General features: G+C 51.1%; 2 protein-coding genes across 6 annotated transcripts; both read right to left on the bottom strand.

The window, feature by feature from the left end:
• Positions 1-284: 284 nt before the first annotated feature.
• PROB1 (proline rich basic protein 1) lies at positions 285-8,257 on the bottom strand. Its single transcript, XM_055813141.1, has one exon. It carries the CDS (start codon positions 4,910-4,912, stop codon positions 818-820), a length of 4,095 nt encoding a protein of 1,364 aa, XP_055669116.1. The 5' UTR covers positions 4,913-8,257; the 3' UTR covers positions 285-817.
• Positions 8,258-10,411: 2,154 nt separating this feature from the next.
• On the bottom strand, positions 10,412-24,266 carry DNAJC18 (DnaJ heat shock protein family (Hsp40) member C18). 5 transcript variants are annotated; one of them, XR_008748328.1, is made up of 8 exons: positions 24,109-24,266; positions 23,826-23,971; positions 22,439-22,624; positions 19,227-19,339; positions 17,776-17,885; positions 15,610-15,782; positions 14,191-14,329; positions 11,238-11,455 (listed from the first exon to the last, which is right to left on the bottom strand). XR_008748328.1 is itself a non-coding variant. In XM_055811606.1 (7 exons), the coding sequence occupies exons 1-7, from the start codon at positions 24,144-24,146 to the stop codon at positions 10,741-10,743; spliced, it is 915 nt and encodes a 304-aa protein (XP_055667581.1). In that variant the 5' UTR covers positions 24,147-24,266; the 3' UTR covers positions 10,412-10,740. The 5 variants fall into 5 exon arrangements, 4 of the variants coding, with proteins under 4 accessions (XP_055667581.1, XP_055667584.1, XP_055667583.1 ...); XM_055811606.1 differs by lacking the exons at positions 11,238-11,455; positions 14,191-14,329 and adding an exon at positions 10,412-10,889; XM_055811609.1 differs by lacking the exons at positions 11,238-11,455; positions 14,191-14,329; positions 24,109-24,266 and adding exons at positions 10,412-10,889; positions 23,655-23,730 and having other exon boundaries at positions 23,826-23,964.
• Between the last annotated feature and the right edge of the window lie 118 nt (positions 24,267-24,384).

Genomic DNA, 24,384 nt, shown 5'->3' with positions numbered 1-24,384 from the left:
CCTCCCTGGGATGGTGTGGGCCTACCCGGGCTGGGGCGGGGGGCGGGGGGCTGGGGCTCAGGGCTGGGGGCTCAGGGCTGGGATCTGGGGTTCAGGGCTGGGATCTGGGGCTCAAGGCTGGGATTTGGGGCTCAGGGCTGGGGGCTCAGGGCTGGGGGCTCAGGGCTGAGGTTTGGAGCTCAGGGCTGGGGTCTGGAGTTCAAGGATTGGGATTCAGGGCTCGCTGACAACTGCAGAGCCTCCTTCTGCTCCCAGGGAACGGGATTCATCGATGGACGCTCCAGGACAGACAGATGGGCTGCAAGTGCCTCAGCCCCTCTGACCCCCCACAGGGGCTGCAGGAGCCCCTCACACCCCCTTTACAGACTACACAAACACAGGCTGAATACGCAGGTTTTAATGCTGGCTCAGCATTTTTATTACTATTTTAGGGAGTCCGTGCTGCAGCCGTGCCTGCTGGGGGGGCTGATGGTAGCCAGGCCATCACCCCCTGTGCCCACCAGCCCCGGTCACCCTTGGGATGGGACCGGCAGTACGGGGGGAAGTGGAGGCCGCGCATCTGGTCCCTTTGCTTGCCGGGGGATGTGGCTTCAGGCCCCCCCAGTGCTGGCAGGTGCTCACACTGGAAAATATCTTTTTCTCCCCATTCCCATGAGGAGCCAGTGATGTCCAGCCACTGCCCCTCACCCCTCGGTGCTTCACCAGCTCGGCCGGGGCTGGGGACCCCTCCCGTGCTGGGGGTGATGCTGACTTTGGGGTGAAAGCCCAGCCATCGGGAAAGGACATGCTATGCAAGTCTGTCCTCAGCCAGGGGCCGTCACATCTGGAGCAGCGGTCCCTTCTCAGGGCTGGCGTGGGCAGGGGGCGGGCCGGGGCTGGCCCGCATCCCCGTGGGGATGTAATACAGGCTCTCCATGTACCCACAGTCGGGACCTCCGGCAGCGGGTGGCCCTTCGCTCTTGGAGGCAGAGCTGACGGTCCCAGAGGAGCTGGGGTTGTCAGCAGCTGGCAGGTCAGGGCGCACCGGAGAGGGGGCAGAGGGCGGTGGGGGTGCCGGCAGCCCCGAGAAGCCACTGTAAGGCATGTAGGGTGGGCCATAGACCCCCGGGGCCATGACCAGTGGGTTGAAAGGAGCCTGGTAGAGCCCAGTGTGTGAGGCCACCGGTGGGATGAGCACCTCCAGGTACTGCCCGGTCTCAGGGTCGTAGAGTGTTTTCAGCTGGGGCTGCTGCGGTGGCTCCATGTAGTAGCATTTCCCACTGTCAGGATCGACGAGCATCCTCCGGTGTGTGGGCAGGTGGGGGACAAAGGGCCTGGTGGGGCTTGGCGTGGTCTTACTGCTCGGCAAGGTACCATCGGTCCTCCTTAGGACCTGGGGAGCATCCTCAGGGCGAGGCTGGGGCTGGGCTGGGGGCAGCAGCACTGGGCGCTTGGTGGCGGCTGGGCCCTCGGGGGGCTGAGGCAGGGGGGGCTCGGCGATAGGTTTGCTCCAGGGCACTTCCCCACCAGTCAGGGGACGCACACCGGTCCCCAGTGGAGCGATGGCTGGGATGGGGACCAAAGGGGATCCAAGGGATGAGTGGACTGTGTTGGAGACTGATGGGTGCCCAAGGGAACCAGGGACCGGGTTGGGGGCCAAAGGGGACCCAAAGGATGAGCTGGCTGGGCTGGGGACCAAGGGGGTGCCAAGTGATGAGTTGGCCAGACTATGGACCAAAGGGGACCCAAAGGGTGCGTTGGCTGAGTTAGGGACCAAGGGGGTCCCAAAGGATGTACCACACAAGTTGGGAACCAGGGGGGTCCCAAAGGATGCACTGGCTGGGTAGGGGATAAAGGAGGTCCCAAATGACTTGTTGGTGGGCTTGGAGACCAAGGGAGTCCCAAATGATGTGCTGGCCAGGCTGGAGGCCGATGGGTAGCCATAGGATGAGTTGGTCATGTTGGGGACCATGGGTGTCCCAAAGGATGCGCTGGCTGGCTTGGAGACCAAAGGGGTCCCAGAGGCTGTGCTAGCTGGGTTGGGGACTGTGGGGGTCCCAAAGGATGCATTGGCCAGGCTGGGGACTGCAGGGGTCCCGAAGGACGTGCTGGCCAGGCTGGGGACTGGGGGCAGCTTTGGCATTGGAGAGGGTTTGGGGGCTTTCACAGGAATTGCTAAGTAGTTGGAGTTCTCCGCCGGGGCAGCAGGAAGGTATGGCTCGGTGGGTGCCGGCCACTTTGGTGAGTGCTCCCAGACCTCCCCCTGCTCCGGCAGCCGGCCAGGGGGACCCTCGGTGCCCTCCCTGGCTTGAAATGGGGCGGTGGGGCCGGTGTCACCAGCAGAGCTGCCGCTCCCTGTTGGCACCAGCTGGCTGCCTGGCTGCTTCTGCCTCTGCTCGCTCACGGGCAGCTCTGGCGTGCTTCTTGCTGCTGGTTTCACAGGCTGTGGGCGTGCACTGCTGGCTGGGGGTCCAGCTTGGGGGTCCCCACTGTCGCTGCTGCCGTGCTGCTGCACCGTTGACTCAAGCCCCTTGGCAGTGAGGAGCCCTCCGGTGCCACCATGGCTGCATCCCTCCTCTCCCTCCTTGGGACTCGGCGGTGGTGGCGGAAAGAGAATGGTCTTCTCTGCCCACAGCACCGCACTGCTCTGGGCCGGGGACCCCTCCCCAGCTGCCACCGGGGACCGCCGGCCCACCAGGACATGGAGGTGGGTCTCCATGTGTGGCACCCCCTCGGCCACCATTGCCCGTGGTGGCACCCTGAGCTCGCTGCGCTCCCGGCGCGGGGGGGATGCTGGTGGCCCCTCTGTGGTGGCCGCCCCCCTCCGCGTGGCCTGGACCCTCGTGATGTGGACAGGGGAGCCCTGGGTGGGCACGGGCCCGCTGCCCGTGAGCTTTGCAGGGTCGTCGGCACATGGTGGGGCTGGCTCTGGGCTGGCAGCTGCCAGCGCCTCCTTGTCCCCTGGCTCCGTCGCTGGCTCCCGGCGGCAGACTGAGGTGCAGTGGATGACAAGCGGGGTGGCCGGCGGTGGGTCCCCGGTGCTCGCCGGTGCTGTGGTGCCACGGGATGCGCCGGCAGTCCCGAAGCACAGGTTGTAGCTGCTCTTCACCAGCTTGCGCACGTCCCGGGGCTGCGGGATGCGCCCCTTCCCCTTCCCCTTCTCATCTGGCTTGGGGGGGGCAGCCGGTGGGCACCCCTGGGCTGGGGGACCGGGGCTGGGCGGCTGTGGGGGCACCACTGGCAGCTTCTCCTCCTGCCGGCTCTGCGGCACCAGCCTCACCTCCTGCGCCTGGGAGGTGAAGAGGCGGTGTGGTGGCGTGGCAGGGAGCGCTGGGCTGTCGCCCTTGAAGGGGAGGGCTTGGGGGTGGCTGGGGAGGATGGCTCGCTGCTTCAGGCTGGGCCACGGCTTTGGCGCTTTCTCAAATCTGGGGGCGATGTCCAGCACCTTCCCCACCCCAGGGTGGGCTTCGAACAAGGCGCGCGCTCGCCGGTAGCGGATCCTCTCCGACGTCGGTTCCTCGGTGGTACCAGGCAGCCAGTGGCCCTCCAGCACCTCCTGGTACTTCATCCTCTCGTTGAGCTCATTGAAGGTCGTCTTCAGCTTGCAGACGCTATCCCTCGTCGCCTCACTCAGCACCACCCCCTTGGTGGGGTGGGTGGTGGTGGTGACATCCCTCAGGGCCACCGCGGCCGCCGGCACCCTGCCACCCCGCAGGTCCTCAGCCGAGAAGCTGCAGTCTGAGCGGGAGAGTGAGCTGGACTTGCCCTCCAGACCGTCCCCCAGCAGGTCGGTGCCGGTGGAGGACAGCCCCGAGGAGGTCGAGCTGCCCCACAGCCCCTTCTGCTCCATCTTGATCCTCTGCTCATATTGCATCTTCTTGGCGAGTACGTTTTTCACCAGACAAGAGGCTGCCCTGGTCTTGCTGGTGTCGGCATCCAGGGAGGCTGTCTTCACGAACTGCTTGTAGTTGAGCCTGAAGTCCTCACCGACAGCCCTGCCCTTGCTGGGGGGCTCCTTCCTGGCAGGGGGTAGGGGCTGGGGGGCTGAACCGTCCCCCCGGGGGCCAAAACCCGTCTCCTTCCTCTCCTTCCTCTTCAGCAGGATCTGGCGCTTCGGGACGGTCCTCTTCTTGCCGTGGCCCTTCCTGGCCTCCCCGCTCTCCAGCTCCACATCCACGCACTCAAACTGCTCCTTCCCCAGTAAGCCCAGCAGCTCCCCATCCGTGCTGGCAGGGAAGGGCCAGCCTGCCCGGCCAGGGAGGGCGGCCACCGTGCCCCGGGGCTCACTGCCAGCCACCGGCCACCGCCGCGGTCGCCCGCCGTCCTCTGACAGCGAGTTAGAGAGGCTGGAGGAGGTGTGGGAGCTGCACATGTCCAGGCGAGCTCCAGGGAGACCCGAGAGGCTGTGGAAAGCCCTGGCCGTCAGTGCTCGTACCTCGCCGTCCACCTCATCCGAATCACTGGGCGCCCCGCTGAGCATCCCCAGCTCCGGGGCTGGGGTGGTGACAGGCTGCCGGTCCCCACCGCGGGGACCCATCCTGCCCCCCTGCCCCGGCACTGGGCTATTCTTAGCAGCGCTGGACAGCTGAGCCTGCCGCGGGCGGGCGCTGGGGCCGGGTGGTGGGGGGACGGTGGGGGGCCCCGCCGGAGCCCAGTGCCCTGCGGCAGCCCGGGGGGGCACCCCCTCCTCTTCCAGAAACTCCAGGCAGTCCTTGAAGGTCTCTGTCCCCTCTGAGCACAGGGCAGAGTGGTAGGAGGAGACGGAGGAGCCCGACATGCTCTTGGCGAGGTCATCACGGGGGAGGCCGGGGAGGTGGCCCTCCTCCTCCGACAGGGACCGCCGGCCATCCCCACCAGTGCAGGGACCCTCGCCATCCATGCTGGGCAGCTCGGCGTGGGACAGCAGGATGGGGTCCCTCTTCCTGCGGGGCATCCTGGCAGGGGTGGCCCCCGGGGGTGCCAGCCGGTGCCAGGGCACCCTCCTCGGTGCTGGGGACGCTCCGCCGGGGACGCTGGCTCGACCTTCTGGCTTCTCCTCGCCGGCTGGACCCAGCAGCAGCACAGAGCAGCCCCTCGATCACATGGACATCAGCGAGCGCCAGCCTGGGGGCGGCGATGCCAAGCGCATTGCAAGGATGCCACCGCCGCCCCCGGCTTTAGGGGGCTGCAGGGGGGCTGCCAGCACCATCCCCTGCCCCTTCACCCTGCACTGCTGCTCCCCAAACCCACAGGTGAGGCGCCAGCGCATCCCCACACCCCACAAGGGTACCCGGGCGCGTGCCCCCCGCTGCAGTGTGCTGGGCTTGCCTGGAGCTGGGGGACCCCCAGGCCCCTCTGGGGATGTCCCCTCCCCAGCGCAGTAGGCACGGCTGGGGTCCCAGGCTGCTGCTCCATCCCCACCACAGCTCCTTTCCCAGAACCTCTGCCTGCCTTGCCACAGGGATGGCGTGTCCTCATCCTGGGGGCTGCCCCAAAACCCACCTTATCCCCCGTCACTAATCGCAAGCAACCAGGAGCAAACCGAAGGTCTCAAATCAAACCGGCACTGAGCGCTCCGGGGCTCACAAGAGCCGAACGACGGACAGGCAGTATTGGCCTTTCTTGGGGAAACCTACAGGAGCAGCTGGGGTGCCCTGGATGGCACTGGGGTCTCTGCGGCTTCTTGGCCCCGGCTGCTGCCAGCGGAGCTCAGTTCCAGCTTTCAGGGGGATTTTTGCAGAGAAGCAGTGGTGGCAGGTGCTCCTGGCGCTGCCAGCCCCGGTGCAACCTGATGCCCGAGTCCTCTGGGTTCATGCAGGGACTAAATTTAAACCTTGGCAAGAAGGAGGAGAGGAAAGCTTCCCTGATAGCCGGCACGGCGCTTAACCCTTCCCTGCTGAGCAGGGCTGTGCTTGCAGGTGGCATTCATGCCCACAGGAGCAGAGACCCGCCGTGGGCAGCGCTGGCCGGCACGGTGTCCTGCACGGTGTCCTTGCGCGAGACTCTGCACACGTGGGATTTCAAGTCCCCAAATCCCTACAGCCCAGCGCTGCAGGGAGCCAGTGGGATGTGGCTGCCAGCGCTGCCCGGATGGCATGCTGCCCCCCAAACCCTTGGGCTACTGCTCGTGTGCCGCAACCACCCTACGGTCCCCACGCGAAGAGGGGTCCAGCCCTCAGCCGGGGGCTGGCCGGGAGCATCCCCGAGCCCCGTGCCCAGCTCCGGGCAGCAGGGGCTTGTGGCAGGGCCGCCCGGCGGGCGCCTGCTGAGTCACTGCTGGCTCCAGCCCCAGCACAGCGCGGCTGGCTGCACTGCGGGGCCGTGCCCACAGCCCCCACCTGCTGCTGGATTTGCAGTGCCGGGGGGAGGTGGGGGTGTACAGACCCACAGCAGGGCAGGGGGGTGCAGTGCCCTCAGGCTGGACCGACCCCTCGGTCCCTGGCTGGTCTGGATCCCAGAGAGCTGCTGTTTCATTCCCTCCCTCCGCTGACAGCTGTGCCCAGCATCCCAGTCAGCCCAGCATCCCAGTGCCACTGCTACTTGGTGGGAAAGGGAGGGTGGCCCAGCCTGGGGTCACCGGCGTCCTGCCGAGCCTCCCTGGGTGCCTTGCCACTGCCTTCAGGGTACCACTGCTGGGGGCGAGGAGGAAGGGTGGAACAGGGGGACATGGGCTGCAGGAGCTGGCAACGCTCTGGGTAAGGTAAAATAACCTGGGGGGGATCGCGGCAGCTCTCCCTGGGCACAGAGGGAAATGTCCTTGTGCTACTGCCTGCAGGTCCCGCTGTCCTGGCAGCACGTGTGAGGCAGATTTGGGGCAACGACTTGTCCAACCACTCCGAACCTTCCCCGTGCCTCCTTTGCAGCCCTCACACTAGGCACAATTCTTGCTGCTGCTGCATCTTTCACTCCGACACCTAGGTCCTGCCTAAAGCGAGATGGTCAGAGTCACCCGCTGCGACAGGTGGTGCGGCAGAACCGGAGGCTGCCAGGGTAGCTGGAAAGTCCCGCCGCACACCCCACCGCTCATCCGCTGCCCTGGCACCTGCTCGCAGTGCTGTGGGAGGTGGGATGCTCTGGTACAGCCCCTGCTCCCTAGGGCCAGCGCTATGGAAAAGCATGGCCGGGTTGCGGCGAGGACTGCTGGCTTGGCTGGTTTCGAAACCAGCACCGCTGAGGCTGCCAGGACCAACCTGTCTGGGTGTGCTGGTGAAGCAGAGGGAAGGGGCTGGGCAGCCCCCTCTCACCGCCCCGGCTGCAGCCCCAGGCTGCCAGCAACGCCAGGCTGCGGTGCCTGCATCTCCTCCTGCTCCTGGGGTCTGTCCCCTCTCCGTGTGGCTCGTGATTTCTGATCAGTACATAGAGCAGGGCGTAGCAGAGGGCCCCGGGGTCGTCCTACCAACTGAAATACAACCATTTTAAGTTAAGGAGCTGTAAACTTCCAGCACCCAAAGCACTTTGGGGTGTGCGCAGGAGCAGCCTGTTAGGCACAAGCATGTTACTGAACAACAGGCTGAGCCAGGCTCGCTCATTAAATACTGATTTACTTTTATGTTTAAGCCAGCATGATACTGCCTGTAGACTTACCGTGGCATTTGCTTATTAACCTGCTTTTTGTGCCAGCTCTGCGCACTTGCCTCTCGGCGCTGGCAGGCTTGGGAGAGGCGGTGAGGAGGGAGATGAGGGCTGCCACGGCAGGACCTGCCTCTCCCACGCTCTTTTCGCAACTCCAGAGGAGCAGGACACACCGGCCCGGCGGGGCAGGGACCCGTGATGCTGCCGCCAGCGTTCGGGGGGGGTCCGGGCACCCACCGCACGGCAGCAGCTCTGGCAAAGCTCGGGCACTTCAGTGCCGGGTGCCTGAGCCTGGGGCTCGGCTGGCCCAGCCGCGGGGTGGCCTGTGCGAGGGGCCTGGCACGGCCACCGCCGAACTGGGAACCCAAACCGTGTGGCCTGGCTGTGGGGAGCAGGGGGTGCCCGGGCAGGGATAGCCGGGCAGGGGGTGCCTCAGCCGGGGACGCCCGAGCCCGGGGTGCCCGGGCAGGGATGCCCGAGCCGGGGGTGCCCGGGCAGGGATGCCCGAGCCGGCGGCACGGTTGCCCACTGCTGGGGCCTACAGGCTCCGGGCTGCCGAGATGGCGGCTGCAGCCAGAGCTCCCGGGCCCCGGCACGCCGGCCTCACGGCGGGGGCCTGACCGAACGGGCCGGGCCTCGCAGCCTCCCCCCGCCCCGGGAGGAGCGCCCCGTCCTCGGCCACGGCGCGGCGGGGGATGCGGCAGCTCCGGGCCCCGCCATCTCCCGCAGCCCCGGCAAATGGCGGCCCGGCCCCGCTCCCCAGCAGCTCCCCTCCCCCCCCCCCCCTCCCCCCCCGCGGTTTTAAAGGGGCCGCACCCGGTGCTCGCGGCAGCCCGGGGAGGTCTCAGCCCCGCCGGGACCCCCGGCCCGCCGCCCCCGCCCGGAACAAACGCCCAGGCAGCACAAGCGGTTCTTGGTGCAAAGTCAGGCTTTTACCACGGTACGTACAGGCACAGAAACGTCAAGTCTTTCATTTAAAAAAAATCCCATAATTTTTTATATACACACGCCCCCACCCCCCCCCACCCCCTCATGTGCAAGACCTCGGCATTCCCCAAGCCGCAGGGGCACCCCGGGCACCGCGCCAAGGCAGCCAGGCCCGCTCCAGGAACAAACGCCTTGCTCTGCCTTTAGAGACCCAAGAAATAATTACAAATCCAGCCCGTGCCAGCCGGGAACCTTCGCTCAGCGGCAGCGACGCACCTCAGGTGCCACTGGCAGCTGGCTTCCCAGCTTCCCCTTCCTGATCGAGTGGGATGCCCGTGCCCCGCAAAATGCTGTTTTCATGTTTGCCACCACCGCCACCTCGGAGCCCGCCGCCCTCGCCGCGCACACCGCGCCGCCATCCCTCACGCCCTTGACTGGGACCATGGACAAAGAACATTATCGCTTCTCAAAATCGTTTTACCTTCCAGTCTCATCTTCTGCTTCATCCTGGCCTCTTTCCTAGTTGCAGAGAAGACTCTTAAAATTATTGCGCTTCTCACAGGAGGTCTTGCGCCTCCATAAAGCGCTTTGAGATCTTTGGATGAAAGGCGTGATCTACTTTAAGTGCAAAATACTAGGTATGAATTCAAGCTCCGTACAGGACATTTCAGGTCCAGTGAAGTCGCCACATTTGGCCTCCCCCTCTGATTCGCTTTACAGCCACGGGAGTCAAACAGGAATGACAGGGAAGATACCAAACCTGGAACAGAGTCCAGTCACTTTAATATTTCAACTATATTCTACAAACTATTTTATAAAAAGCAACATTAAAAGAACTTTGTTTTTTGTACACAAACTATGTGCTCAAAACTGGGAAATACCAGAATTAAGGCTGCCTGTCCTACCACAGCCATATTGCCAGTCCAGAATATTCAAACATGTTTGCCCTTACAGCCTCACGCTAAAGACGTTTCAAAACCCCCCACCCCAAACGCCTTTCCCCCCCTGCACTCTTCCTGGCCCGAGCGGCTGACAAACTGCTCAAGCTCCCCAAGCGCTCCTACAAAGTTCCCAATGGGGAACATTGTTAACATGAAAATGCAATTTTAAGTAGTCACCGCATTGTTTTTTAACACACCACCATTTCAGAGCAGCACCAGTGCTGCAGTTGCATGGTCTCATGACGTGTGGGACGCGCATGTCTCATCCGCCGCAGCACCAAGTCTCCAAACCCAAGACATACACCCCCTCTCTGGTGCAGACCACCAGAAAAGCTTTTCTTCCTGCAGCTCCCAGCTTTGTTTGCTGCTCAACCTCCCACTGCTGCGACGGATGGGATAGGGACACCAAGGGGACACTTCCTGGTACCCACAGTCCCAGTTCCCTGCTGGAGGAACAGCCGCCTCGTGCTCCCTGCCAATACAACACCCTCAGCACCTGGGCAGAGCAACCGCACATGACCGCACCGTAACGCCCAGGCACAGGGAGGCTCGCAGCCCCAGCTTTAAGGCAATTTTAATTCTGGCCTTTCTCAAACTTCTGAGCTTTGTGCTCCCTCGGTTTAAGCCAAGGCCATCTGTGGCATCCTGTGCTACTCACTGCAGGTTTTAGGAAGGAGGGCCGCACCAGAGACTTGTTCAGTTTTAATAGACACGTACTTCCATGTCAGAAAGGCAAGCACTGCCTCTGCTGCAGCTACGCCAAGTCTCAGCACCAGGGAGGGAGGGAAGAAGCCTGTACCTCCAGCGCACTGCTCCCTGTCCTCTGTAAGAACAGTTCATTCCACATGCAGTACACACCTGCAGCACCCCACCGGAGAAACTGCCTCAGGAGGTTAACGATGCTCAACTGGAGTAACACTCTGCTCTCTGCTGCTTACGAGCGTACCCCGTCCTCAACCTGCCTTTAAATACCTAGTTTCATAAAGGAGGATCAAGAAAAAACAGGACACTACTACATGGATCTTTTTCTTTGCAATACTAATCTCTACAGTGAAACATTCATAACTGCTCAACAGAGTAAAAATATGCTACATCAAAACCGTACCAGAAAAAGCAGGACCCCTGTAACAGCTGAAGGGTTTGCAGATAAAAATCAGAAGTAAACAGCCAGCTTAGAAATATGCCACTGAAAATATATGAGAAAATAAATACAGTTGTCCTTTCTCTACAGTTTGGCAGACACAGGAATTGGTGCAATTCACAGACACTCTTCTTGTTTGACGTCGGTGCTGGCATCTCAGCGCGTTGTCTCACCACAAACAGAACGGGCACAGCCCTCCAGTCAGACCAGCACGGGGTGCAGTCCCTCTGACAGCAGGGAGAGCTGGGAGCTGCTCAAGTGCTCACCTGAAGCAGGTACTCGACTCTTCCGAATTAGGCATTGCCTATTACACTCCAACAGGAAACAGCTGTCTTTCTCCTTACAGACCACTGTAGAAGCAAGGACATCCGCTTGGTATCGTATGAGAAGGCTAGCGCACTTAGTACCAAGAACTACGCTATTCATATGACCGAGTGAACCGCAGGTCCATATAAAATACAGAAAGCAAAGACATTTGTCTGCTCTCCTGGGAAGTATACACTGTTTGGATGGCAGACTAACTACCAATGAAGACAGGTTCCAAACTAATAGCATTTCCCAGTGAATTAATTTACGAAGTGCCACTGGTCCTTGGAACCAAACGTAGTGTACAGTATATATTACAGCAAACACCAGCTCTACAGCTTGTGTTGGCCCATCTCTGCACTATATGCAGAAGGACTCACATATTCAGACTCTTTACAATAGGCTCCTTCCCTTTTTATACAAAGGAAAATAAAAACATAAGTTAAAACAGCAATAAATAAGACTACAGAACGTGTGTGTCCTGGTCAGCCCCCTTTGTGCATTCCAATCAGACTGGAGAGCTTCTCACAGTGCTCAAGTTTCAGTGATTCTGCTTTCTGTTTTAACCGCTCATCTCTGTATAGCTTGGCCAAATTTGACAAATCAGACTCTGAAAGACGAAAAAAATATATATTAGCATGAAGCCATGAGCCTACTTCAAGTAACTGTTTCTTAGTGCTTTGTTATCCTCGTGGCATGATTATTTTTAATTCACCTTGTTTCAGTGAAACCAGACATGTTAACAACTTTCTTTAAAGAGAGGCCATCAGGTTTAGCCAGGCTAGCTACTTCAGAATTTAAGTATTTGCTATAATAACGCTCTCTACTAGTGCACTAATGCAATAACCAAAAGAAAAAATAAGACCGATTATTACTGTCTACAAAGAAAACACAAACTACAAAAGTACAGCTTAGAAGTCACGTAAGATTTAAAATTATGTTAATGAACTACAGAATAGGTAATTACTTTAAAAACCATGTATGTAGTTAAACTAACTGTGCATAAAAAGGGGTATGTTACACTGATAGGATACCATTTGGTCTGCTACACAGCGCCTGTCTTAGGTGATACTGCTACTTACACCTGAGTTCAATCTCATTGTGCATTGATCCTTTCCGAGGTATCACTGGGTGCAGACTGGTGGAGCAGGGTGACTGACACCTATCAGCGGCATTTAAGTGACAAGCCAGAAGAAAGGAGAGCCTCAGGACACACTGTGGGGCTGTGTCTGCCGTCTGCAGCCTAATAAGCTAAGCAGGAACTACAAGACATACACCCCTGCCCACTTAACTGAGAAACAATTCTTTTGGCAGATCTGTCCTGCATGGGCCCAGAGCAGGTCCCAAACAGCTGCCCAGAGCAGCCCATCCAAACATGTAGCTCTAATTGTTTTTTGATATTGCACTTCTCAGAATTCAAACTCTGTCTGGCAAGAGGTTTGCCCAGAAGGCATTATAAATTCTTTTTTTTTTTTTCCTTCTGATTGATTACAGGAAGGTGAACAGCTAGCTGAGGGACTTGTCTGAAAGGCCTCTGTGCCCTTTCATTGACAATACAATCTTGAATGTACATTGCATATTTTCCCCCTTCTCCTCAAAAGCAACATAAAACTGAAATAATCCCATTGTTTAAATTATTACACCCCCTACACTCCCCACCCCTGAGAATTTTCTTTTGCTGATTAGCTAAGGAAGTCTTAATATAGCTTTCTCCCTGAAGAATAATTTAGATCCAGGATTAGATACACCTAAGAGAATGGCAGTAATGTGTTTCTGAAAAGGTCAAAATTTCCCCAAGCACAGGCTACCTGTTGACACTCAATTTTTCAAAGAGCTTTTATGCACCTTACAAGCCTCTCATGTTACAAAATTATTCAGAGTGGAAAGAACTTCAATAGGTCCTTTCATGCCCTACATTCTATGTCCCTGTCCCATGGAAATTTAAGGCCATTTACTCTCCACCTATTTATTGAAAAGCTTTAAAAACTGACAGGCATGAACATTATATTTCAGATCAGGAATAAATTTTCAGGTTTTATAACTCAAGTAGTGCTGGGCACATAGCCTTGACAAGCCTTCCACAAGAGCAGACTCAGGTAATTGTCTCTGCATCCAGAATCCCTGGAATTCTGCAGTGAAGAATCTTAGTATACACTTAGCCAACTGGGCAAAACTATTCACTGCAGATGCTTGTGCTTTGACAGCATTCATTCTGTTACACTTGTTTCTTGTGTTTTTCAATCTTTACGAGTTGTTTATTTGAACTTTTTCTCTTTAAGGAAGTCTTAAAATACTGAATTCCAACTACATATCCTTATTCTCTGTTTTTAGTTGCCTCTGTAATTTTCTGCAACTCGAAGCTCTTTGCAGTCTTGCTTTAGAATTGTGCTATCACAGCTGAACTATCTCCTGTAAAAACCTGGTACGCACTTTTTGTACTTAGCTTTAGCAAAGATTCAGAAGACTGAAAACCACAGCACACACAACTTCTACACACTGCTCTGTCCTGAAGGGAGGCACACCTCCCGCCGCAGCAGTACCGAAGTTATTGGCTGAACAAGATACTGATACACCAGTTACTTTTGAAGTTTTCATTAAGGTAGTTGGATACCAAGTAACACTTTTTAAGTCATAAAATCAAGGACTTTAAAAATCAAACTGTTCCTATATAACTAATCTATGACCATTTTGCTGGTACTGAAGAGAAATGTGCATTCAGTAAACAAAACACACTTACTATTAATAGATAGTCAACGGACAAAAAAAAAGTTGACCTTATGAAGCTAAACACTTAAACAAGAATGAATGGACGAAAGCTATGAAGCAACAGCTGCCTTAACAACTGTCTCAGTATCTCCAGAGAACTTTTCCCCAACACTCCATCTTGTATTCACAGTTTATTTTTATAAACTTGGCTGTACTAAAGTTAGCACTGTCTCAGCTGTGCTCATTACCTGTTCACTGGCCTAGATGGTAATCATTCTGAATATTTTTTTTTTTTAAATTACATTGGTGTCCTCAGGATACTTGCTCATTGTGGACGTTATAAATATATTTGCAGATGTGTGACTAACAGTCTGTAAGTGTAAAAAGCTCCAGAGGAGCACTGTTTTGTAGGCATTATTTGGCATTCAATCCTGGATCACCTCCCCCCTTCTGACTACCAGGCCATCTCAGACTTGCGAGCCCTGTTGCCAATTTTGAGGCTCAAGGTCTATGTGAGAGACAATATGGCAACTTTCAGTTGCACAAGCTCAATTCAAAGGATTTTTCTGTAAGGAATATATTCTATCCCTACAGCAAGCCTACACATGAAGCCAACATGCATGGTTATTAACATCATACCTAGAAGCTGCTACTGCCAGCCACAGATGCTCAAAGATCACAAGTCAAGCACTCCAAAAACTAAAGGACTACTTCAGATTTTTATGGTCTTATATTGCAGCTTCTTCTCTAACTTCAGAGCGTACATCTGTATATTTCTCTTTAAAAGCAAGATCGGTAACTTCTATATAAAGCAAACCAAAAGAGTCTCTGGAAAACAAAACCCTTCCCCATCAAAATCCTGTAAATAGTTTGGAATCAGCAACACTATTGTTACCTTTAGCATAGAATTAAGCAAGTCTTATTTAGACAAAGTGTATGCTTCCATAATGATGCAATTGGTAAAGAAACTGTAAACAAGTGCAAAGTCACTTCTTAGTAGGCTGCTGAGGGCTGTTTTACACAGAGCGATTCAGAAAGCCCTACTCATATGTAAAAGCAGCTTGCCTGCTACTATTAAACATTTACACAGAAACAACTTCTTCCAGTTTCCTTTATGCACAGCAGTGGTCTGTGTTTACTCATTTGAAGGTGATGAGTTCTTTAGCTGAAAAAAAAATCAGCCACAACATTCCAACTTCAGCTAGTCCTTGTAATTTGATTTCTGTTATTTTGTACAGTTCTGAAAAAAGCGGGGATGGACTTGCTCCATTTTCAATTAACTAGCTTAGTAGTAATTAACAAGTAATACAACGTGGGGTTAAAATACATGCCTTTATACGTGCCACTGATTGACTTAGGACTAATGTAAGAAAAAATATTTTGAATGCTCACATTTTTGTGTTCTCCCTTTCTGCATTCAATTCTCATTTTCAAAAGACAATCCTGATTATGGTGAAAAACATGATCTCAAACTCATCTAAAGATAGAAAATGCAAATAAGCATACAGAACAAGCACAGAAGCCTGCTCTTTGAAAACTGATACCAACAACACAGCCCACTGAAAAATTACCAAAAGCCCCTGAGCAGGCTATGGCTCCCCTTCTGATGAAGTTTTGAAGAAAAATTTAGATAATCTTCTTGTGGAACCAGCTGAAGCAAAAACGATTCTGGTCCAGCAAAGGAAATGTGGAGTAGGTGATGTCTCAAGATCTCTTCTAGCCCTAACAGTCTGTCAGAACTAGATAAATATGGTGGACTGTATGTTTAAAACATCATTACTAGGAGTTATTCAAGGATAAAAACTGAGTGGAAAAAAAGCTCTCAAATGGTGAAATCTACTTTCCACTTGTCTCTCAGAATCACCTAAAATGAATTTTGACAGACTGTCAAGAATAGCAAATTCAGTGTTAAAAGCAGTTGTGAGAAATACCAGTGCAAGGTTTGAGATGGCATAAGCATCGGAAAACGAAGCTAAAAATGGCAGTGCTTTGTGAAGCATAGCCATCACACAACTACTGATGGGTTGTAGGCACACACTTGTAACAAAAATAACTTACTTTGCTGTTTCTCCTTCCAGCAGCTGGTCTGAATATAGTCTATGTAATCTTTTTCAACGGTTTTCTCTAGCTCCTGAAGTTCTGCTCCTTGATAATTCTTTTCAAAGTTTTTATCAACATAGTAAGGCACCTGCAAGTTCTCTGTTTCTCTACTAATAACATGGCCTACGGAGCTGTGAAAACATCATGGAGAAAACAATTTTTTAGCAGTTCAAATATAAAGAAAACAAGAGATGTTTCTCCACATCAGCGTTTTCAAAGGACAGCGTTTACAATTTCTTTAGTTACTTTCTGCAGGACTATAGCTCCCTCACCCATCCAGCAAGGAAATTACAAGTCTTACAGGATTCAGGCTGCCTGCTAAAACCCACAGAAAATATTTGGAGATATTTACGAAGAACTGACTCCCAACTGACACTGTTTTTTCCAAATACTGTGTTTGCTCTGAACAGCTCAGTCAAGACACAAACAAATTTTAGCTGTGAACAGAAGCTCCACACACTTTCTTCTGTTTGCTGGTAATTTCTGGCAAGCTAGGTCCAGAAATCCATGGGAACTGATAACAAACGCAGAGACTATAGGAAAGGCATATGGCCCTAGTATTGCTTAGGGCACGATGCAATTGGATCTGGATTCTCCCAGTTTCTGGATTCTTTAGCGGAAATAAAAATCAGCAGGGGAGATTCTAGTTACACTTTCCTTTAGCTTACTGATGATTATAAAACCTTAAGTGGGGCATGGAATATCCTAAAGAATATCCTGCAGGTAGAATTAGCCACTCTGACACAGCCACTGGATTAAACTACACTCTTATACTGAATTTCCTTATTTGAGCAAAGATATCCAGGCATTTTTTCAAATCACTGCCCAGAGAAAGGCTGGCAGCCAAAACACAAAGGTTACACTCTACTCAGTGGAATCCAGTTTATCTATTCTATTTCCTGGACTCCTCTTAGCCTTCTCTCTCGCTATGTCTCAGAGGTGTATGGTCTCTTCATGTAAACAGTTTCTTTTGGTGTTTAGGCTGTTATTGTTTTTTAAGGATACGATTTAGAGAAACAGCATAACTGTGTACAAGGCTCAGGCCTAACTATCTCAAATCAACAGGAGAAGGGGAGGTAGTGAAGAAAAGCAGGAGAGATTAGCTGCTCTGGGGGCAGTGCGAGAGGTTTCATGTGAGACTGGCAGATAGCAGAAATGCTCTCTGGAAAAAAAACCAAAACCACAACCCAGGCAAAAAACAACCACCCTCCTGTTCTTATGCTAGGTCTACACACTGACATCTCGTGGTAAAAAAAGATAAAGGGTGTTGGGCTACCACGACAGTGGACAGGGTATGGGCCTAAACCTAAGTAGTTTTACTCCTAGAAGGGAGTAAAAGGAGTGTTTGGAGCACTCTGCTGTCTGCAGCATGTTCTCCAAAACCTGCTGACTCGCACTCCTAATTCAGCAAGAGCCAGTGAAGGTGACCGACCAGAGAGCTTTCCAACCAGAGAGCTTCCCCCCTCTCAACACTGGATGCTGAGAGGAGCCAGTGGGTTCTCCTCTGCCCCACAAACTCAGATTACAGCAGGTCGGGTGGTGTTCCTTCTGCTTCCAGACCTGTGGAGTTCAGTTTGGCCTCTGAAACCCCCAGGTTCCTGCTTCTTTACAAATGTCAAGAACAGGGGATTTCAAGGCTGTAATGATTTTTTGGAGCCTGATAATTCTTCCAGTGGAATTCAGGCTCCAAAGCAGATTTGGATTTACACTACAAACCGCAGGCTTTGTTTATTAATTGCTTTACACAGGAATCTCAGTGGTGGTCCACAGATCCCTGGGGGCTGGGCAGATCAGAGGCTGATCAGCACTGTAGCTAAGCTACTCCCCCATTTCTGCTACTGTATCACTGTGCAAAAACTTTTCATAGCAGTTGAGAAAGCTTTCTGGCTCAGTGCCTCTCTTTGCAGAATAAAGCTCACCACAGTTAACTTCATAGATACTGCTTAGGAGAACTTATCCGTAGAGACTGTTGGTATTGCCTTATTTACAAATTGATAACGCTTTCTAGAAAGAGCAGAACAGAACACTAACACGCATTTTTCAATTAACTTATTATTATTACTTCTATCTACCTCCTTATCGCAAACACCGAAGACCAGAAAAACGTGTTTTTAAATGACTTACGATTTGTAGAATAGGCTGTAGGGTGGGTTTGTGGCCATCAGCTGAGTTATAACTGACACTATTATTATTATGAAAACTGGCATCAACTGAATAAATGCAGAATATGAATTCTGAAAAGAACATAGATAATTAGTAGTCAATAAAAGATATAGATGGAAAAAGATACATCTGTTCACAGAAACTAGGCTACCTATCATTGATCAACAATGTATTAAGTGTGAACTAAAAGAAAAAAAGGAATTACTTCTGAATTTTGAGAGGGATGACATTTTAATTTTAAAATAACTTTTATTAAAAAAATCTCAGTAACCTCTTTGAAGCCATTTTTCTTCAATTAGATTTTCATGACATTTCTTCCATCTACAGCTTCCTTCATCAGGCGATAGATGCCTACAGCACTGTACTTGTCAGTGACCAGCTCACAATCCAAACCGAGGGAACACACTGCAATTCCCCTTTGTGCCTATGGCTTTTCATGCATTTTCTGAAGTTTGTTAAATGCATTCTAAAAATCTCACTCTCTGTTCAAGCACTGGATAACATGGCTGAAAAGTAAAGGGTTAAGAGACATACATAGCATAGCTTGGGACAGGATGCAGGCACTTGGTTTTTTGTTTGAATGCATTTAGTAGAACAAAAGGGTGGGGAAAATATAGAGAAAGCAGATCTTTACTTCTGCTCTTTGTTTCATTTCTAAAGTGCCTTTTCTAATCAGGAACAAAATACAATAGGCTGCTATTTAGGCTTTGTCCTCTGCCCTGGGATAGCAACCAGGATACCTGACATAATAGTAGGTGGATTCCCTGTCCTAGCTTAGCTGTCTTAGGCTGTATTAAGTGTTTTTTTTCCGAGCCTGATTGACTATAAGGGACTCACAGGGATACATTGATCTTCCTTGGAGAGTCATCTCCTTAGGTTAACAGACTGCCTCTGGAGGAAGATTTTTCCACGGCAGGTGGCACGCCTCTATGTGTGCTGGCAACAAATGACACCTTGTGTCTCATCTGGAGATTTCAGGTGGTAGGAATGTATCCCAGGCTGGAGGAAGCCTCTGCAGCACCTGGGCAGAAAGTGTGCGCTCATCTACTGAAGGATTAAATATGCCAGATAGACAAGCCAGTACTTCCGTATCCATCATCAGTCCACATCTGGACTAATTGTTGTTGGATTACTAAACCACTAGAGCTCGCAAAAAGCAAGCAACAGCAAAACACTCAGCGACAGAAACTCCAGGGCCTGTAATCTGTAATCCTATCAATATAATCTATTTTTAAAGTAGTGATTAATAAAAGACAATCTAATTACTTTTCAAAGCATCCATTTTGGCTGCAGCACTTGAGGATAAACACTGAGCATTTCAGCATGGGAAGGTCTGTCCTGGCTTCAGACACGTAAGTGGACCCTCACTCTGCTGAAATATTTAAGCCCACAAAATCCCTCCTCCTGGCTACCTGTGGCCTGTTCTCTTCCTCCTCTTGTTCATGTGTCCACACTCTTTCATTTCGGTGCCTCCGTGGATAATAGTGCGCATCTCTGGCTACATTTGAGAACATATGGATATTTCCTGTTAAAAGAAACCAAGAGAGAGTAGATTCTCATCCAGTTGCTGGCATTGGCCTGTATTACTCAGAATTTCTAGCTCATTACCTGGGCTTATACTCCATGGCCTGAATTACAGTTGTGGACCTCAGATTAAAAAGTGCAAACACACCTCAGATTTAAGTGTCACCAGAGTATGTCATTCCAAAGAAGTGTACCAGAGAAATTGTAAAGTTTGCCTGAGGTCCATTTTAATTTAAACCAAACTGCAGAAACATGCTATAATTTTTACTCTTGCATCTCATATTTTAATGTTGGTTTTGTCACATGAACTTGCAAGCCCATAGCTTGTGTTACATCCCCAGGCTCCAAGCAGGAAAATTAATTTGGTTCACCAGACTCAGGCCACAAATTATGGCTTTCCATAATTACCAGGCATGGTCTTCCACAGTCATTTCTACTTCCTCTTCCTTCAAGCTGTTAACAGTTTCACTTAACGATTTTATAAGAAGGAAAGAGATTTAAAAAATAGCCTTTTGAGTAAAAAAGGAGTACAATTCAGGACTTCCTTTCTTACACACTGAATGTAGTTGATCTATTTTTTAAAATTCTAAAATGAGGAAAGAATTGCATATGCTGTTTCAATTTGAAGTCTGAACTCTGATTTTATCATCATATTTTAATAATAGGTATGCTCTCCTCTTGAAATTCAGAATGTCTTTTTACTAGAGAATTGAAATTTATGGCCTTATAATGACAACAGAAACGCAAATCTATTTTTAAGCCCTGGGAAAGATGTTGCATTATTTTATACCCTGAATTTCCCAAAGAATTCCAAAAGAAACTTGGGGGGAAATGACCTTTGCTATTGTGTAAAATATGTTTCATTGCTTGTTCAAAGATTTTTCTGAGGGTCTAGGTATGTTTGCAGTCAGAGCTTCAACAGAGCGCCAAACCAGGCTGCCTTGAGGAAAGGAAGTTTCTCTCTTGAAAATGAAAGTTTGTTTTTATTGTTCAACACTGCTCAGACTATATTTTATCAAGCTGTGAAAAAACAGACAAAGTGTGGGAAGAGAAGAATGGCTTTTGCAGGGCACCTAGAAAAGTCTTCCCAAATCTTAGGTTTCTCAAAGAATTTCTGCCAGCAGTTTCTTTCCTTCCATGTGCATTTATTTTTTTATGAGAAGAAAGTTCAATTTGTGGCCTCTACCCCTCATAACTGCAACACCATGCCATGTGGAGCATCTCCTTCTAGACTTACAACATTTAACATTTTTAACTTACAGTATTTTTCCACTGAATATCCATAGAGGAAAAATGCACAGTAAAAACAAAGCCGCAAACCTGCCCACAAAAGCTGTACTAATGAGTTTACCCTAACACCAGCATTCCTTATTCAGACTTCCAGAAAACCTGGTGATAGCAAGGTGTCACAAAACAAAAACCAGCACAACACTGCAGCTTAGCACAAACTCCAGCTCACACACCTGAGTCCTACTTCACATTATGACAGTTTAAAAAATGTTCTCTTCATAGTGACTATCTGGACACCCTCGTACTAGCAATTCTCTTGATAAGTAGAAACTGTGTGGACTTCGCCTGTTTGGAAAACTACTTAACTGATTTTCCATGGTTTAAAATTGACTTTTAGATTAGGAAAACGTACCTAAATTTAGACTTAAACATTTTTTTTGTGAGGAAACTATTGTTTACTACCAGCATCTATTACTATGAAATTATCTTGGTCTTCTTACTCTTTGCCACTTTGATAAAAATTCCCATTTATTTCTTCACGTCACTATCTGTTAAACCTGCCATGCCCCGTACCCAAATTCCTCCTGTAGCTCCTACATTTCTTGTCCTCAACTCCAAGCGTCCCTGTCACACGCAGCTACAAAGCAGTCAAGTTCCATGAGGGCAATGTTTCAGTGGTGGCCAAGGCACAAGGCACACACAGGTGCAATTTCCTGCAAAATCAGAAAGAGAAAACTTGCAAACTCAGTGTGGAATTATGCTCACTTTGCACATCTACCAATCAAATGTTGAAAAAAATTTGAGGTGCCCTTACTGCAAGATGCTACCACACATACTAAGGTTATGAGGAGCTTGTAAGTAATTACCTGCACCTATGGCTTTACACTGTAGTAATTGGTGTTGCTTTATACCATGCCTTGGAGGTCAAAAAGTTTGCAAGAGTGCTAAAGCCATTTGTTAGAAGACCGCTGAGCTCATCATACCTTTCAGATTAACTTTTAATCCAAACCTGTATTCCACTGATATTGCAGTATCTATTTTTACTCCAATCACAAAAGCCGAGGCCAGACTGAGACACGCATGGACCTACTACAGGTACAGATCTAATGTTCCGTTACTGGATATTCCATATCCAGTAACAGCCAGCCTCTCCTGGTGGGCATCACTTTCTAAGCTCAGAAGTTTTAATTTCTTTACAGTATGCAAGCCGCTGCAAGCCAAATGAACACCTGATTTCCTAGTTATAAGAGCACTGAGACCACAGTGCCAGGAGCTGCTGCCATGCTGTACTGGAAGGCAGGAAGGTGTTTCAAGTACAACGCATCAGAAAAGGTGCCTCTGATTCCTTCCGATTCACACCGTATTTTACCTCCCGTGCCATTGCTGGCTTCAGACAACAGAGGAAATAAAAGCAACAACAAAAAGAAGGGTGGTCAGCTGTAGCTGGTATTAAAACGTTGCCTACCCAAGAACCAAACAGCCTAAGCCCCTGCCAGACTAAAATGCTCTTACCCCTAACTAGTACTGTCAGAAATTTTCAAGGGCTGGGAGGATTCAAACTTGCCTGAGCAGCAACAACCATTATTGCACTAGTAATCCCCTTTTCTTGGGCAATTCCTGGATGGCAAGGCCAGTCTTTGACAACATTTTTTGGGGAATGGAGTTGCTAAAATCTGAAGTTTAAACAGTGCATTAAGGGAGCTTTTCCAGGCATAAAAAGCTAGAAACCAGAGAAGAGTAAATCCAAAAGGGTTTTTGTTCTTTTCAGATGTATAATCCACTCCCTGAGCTGTGCCAAGAAAAGCCGAACTTGCTTTACGGTCTAGTGTCAGTTCATTGCAATTCAAAAGCACTGCAGACGGATACTGACCTGTAGGGAAATGCCCACCAAAAAACACATTGAATATTTCTTCTGGTGTAATGTCTGCTTCAAATTCTGTGTAGTAATTATAGTGCCTGGCCTGGCCAGTGCTGACATAGTCTTGGTCACTTCCAAATTCATCGTATCGTAATCTTTTTTCAGGATTGCTCAGAACTGCAAAAGCATTGCCTATTGCTGGAGAGTGAATTAAAAGAAGTGTTACACAGGTATATCACGTGGTATTTCCACATCTCAGACTTTTACAAGCAGAGTAGCAAAAAAGCCCAAACAGCCACATGAAATTTGTGCTTGACCAACGGCTAAAATACTTTTGAATGAACTACCTTTGTAAAAAAAGTGTTACAATACTGGCATTCCTTGTGATGGAGCCTATTTCTTGCTATCACTTATACCAGGAGAAAACCAAAAGTGTTAGAAGTACATGGAGAGAGTTGACATATTTGTAAACCTGAGGTGAAAGAGTCCATTTCAGTCAAGAGACTGAGAATGTAATGTTTTACCAGATCAAACTAAGCACTGATATAGAAGCACACCTCCACATACCAGTTAATACAGTTAATACCAGTTAATACAAAGTTAATAACTGCAGAGATTAATTAAAATGCAGAACCATATTCTATGTTTTGCTGTCAGCAGAGATGCCTGCGAAGCTGTACAGCATATCTATTTCACCCCTTACGTCAAACCACCCAAAAGTATGTTTGGTTCATCTTCTTCCTTGATCTTTGACAGCACGTGTCTGTAAACAAGCTCAAACAGAAACAGAAGATTAACACAAAAAAAATAAATAAAAGCCTTCCAAAACCTCCTTATTTTAATAGATTGTGAATTAGCATCTTACTTTCCTCACGCTGCCTTGCAGTGCTGTTGCAGACAGCTGCAACACTGCATGGAAAAGGCAAAAGATGTAAGAGTTCAGATGATAACGTTAGAGGACAGAGATAGAGGTTTAGATTGCAACATTACTGAAAAGTCCAGACACAAAACGCTGGCCTCAAATATGCTTGCGTATCTGTAAATATATATATAAATTTATGACACTGAGGAGATATTGGTTACACAACAGCACATTCTCCTACACGGCCAGTATTACTTCCAAGCACTGTTCTGAACCCTTAGCAGTATCTAGGAATGAGATCTGGGATATGCTCCCCTTTGCTGCTAAGGGAAGTCTATATTTTGAAAATTAAAAGGCAAATCTTACGAAGCAGCTGCAGGATTTTGTGGAGATGCACACAGCTGTCCATAAAAACGACAAGCTATGCGGACCTGCATGATACCTTTATAGAAGGCACAAAATTGTACATCTGAGACAGTCTGTTCTCGTTTTCACCCTGCTTTCTGACTCTGGAGACCGGGCCAGCCCCCACCTCACCTTTAAAAGCCTCGGTTGCTCCGGGAGCGCGGTTCTTGTCGGGGTGGAATTTCAGGGCCAGTTTGCGGTAGGCTTTCTTCAGGTCCTCCTCGCTGGCGTCCCTCTCCACCCCCAGAATTTCATAGTAGTTCCGGCAGCGCTTTATTCTGGAAGCACACACCGGGTTACCTTCCCCGGCCTACCCCCGCCGGCCCCCACCACAGACCCGCCGCCCCTCCCCGAACCCACCGCCGCCGCTCCCTCAGACGCTCCCCGGCCCGCCGGACCCCCACGCCGCGCTCACCGCCGCACACCGTCCAGCTGCTCAGCCGTGTAGGTCATGGCGGCCGCGGCGGGCCCCGGGGCAGCCCACCGGCCCCTCACACCCCGCCGCCCCGGCCCGCCCGCGCCGCCATGTTGTGCGCGGAGGCGGCGGCCGCGCGGGGGCCCCTGGGCGCGGGAGCCCCGCCCCTCGCGGCGGGGGGACTGCAGTACCCAGCAGGCACCGCGCGGGGCGGGGCTTCAGCGCGGATCAGGGCGCGGTGTGGTGACGTCACGGCGCGGTTAGGTGGTGTCATGG

The sequence above is a fragment of the Falco peregrinus genome, chromosome 8 (assembly GCF_023634155.1).
Source record: "Falco peregrinus isolate bFalPer1 chromosome 8, bFalPer1.pri, whole genome shotgun sequence".
NCBI lineage: Eukaryota > Metazoa > Chordata > Aves > Falconiformes > Falconidae > Falco > Falco peregrinus.
Note: the sequence above shows the minus strand (reverse complement) of the source record. Positions and strands in the feature narration are given on the sequence as shown.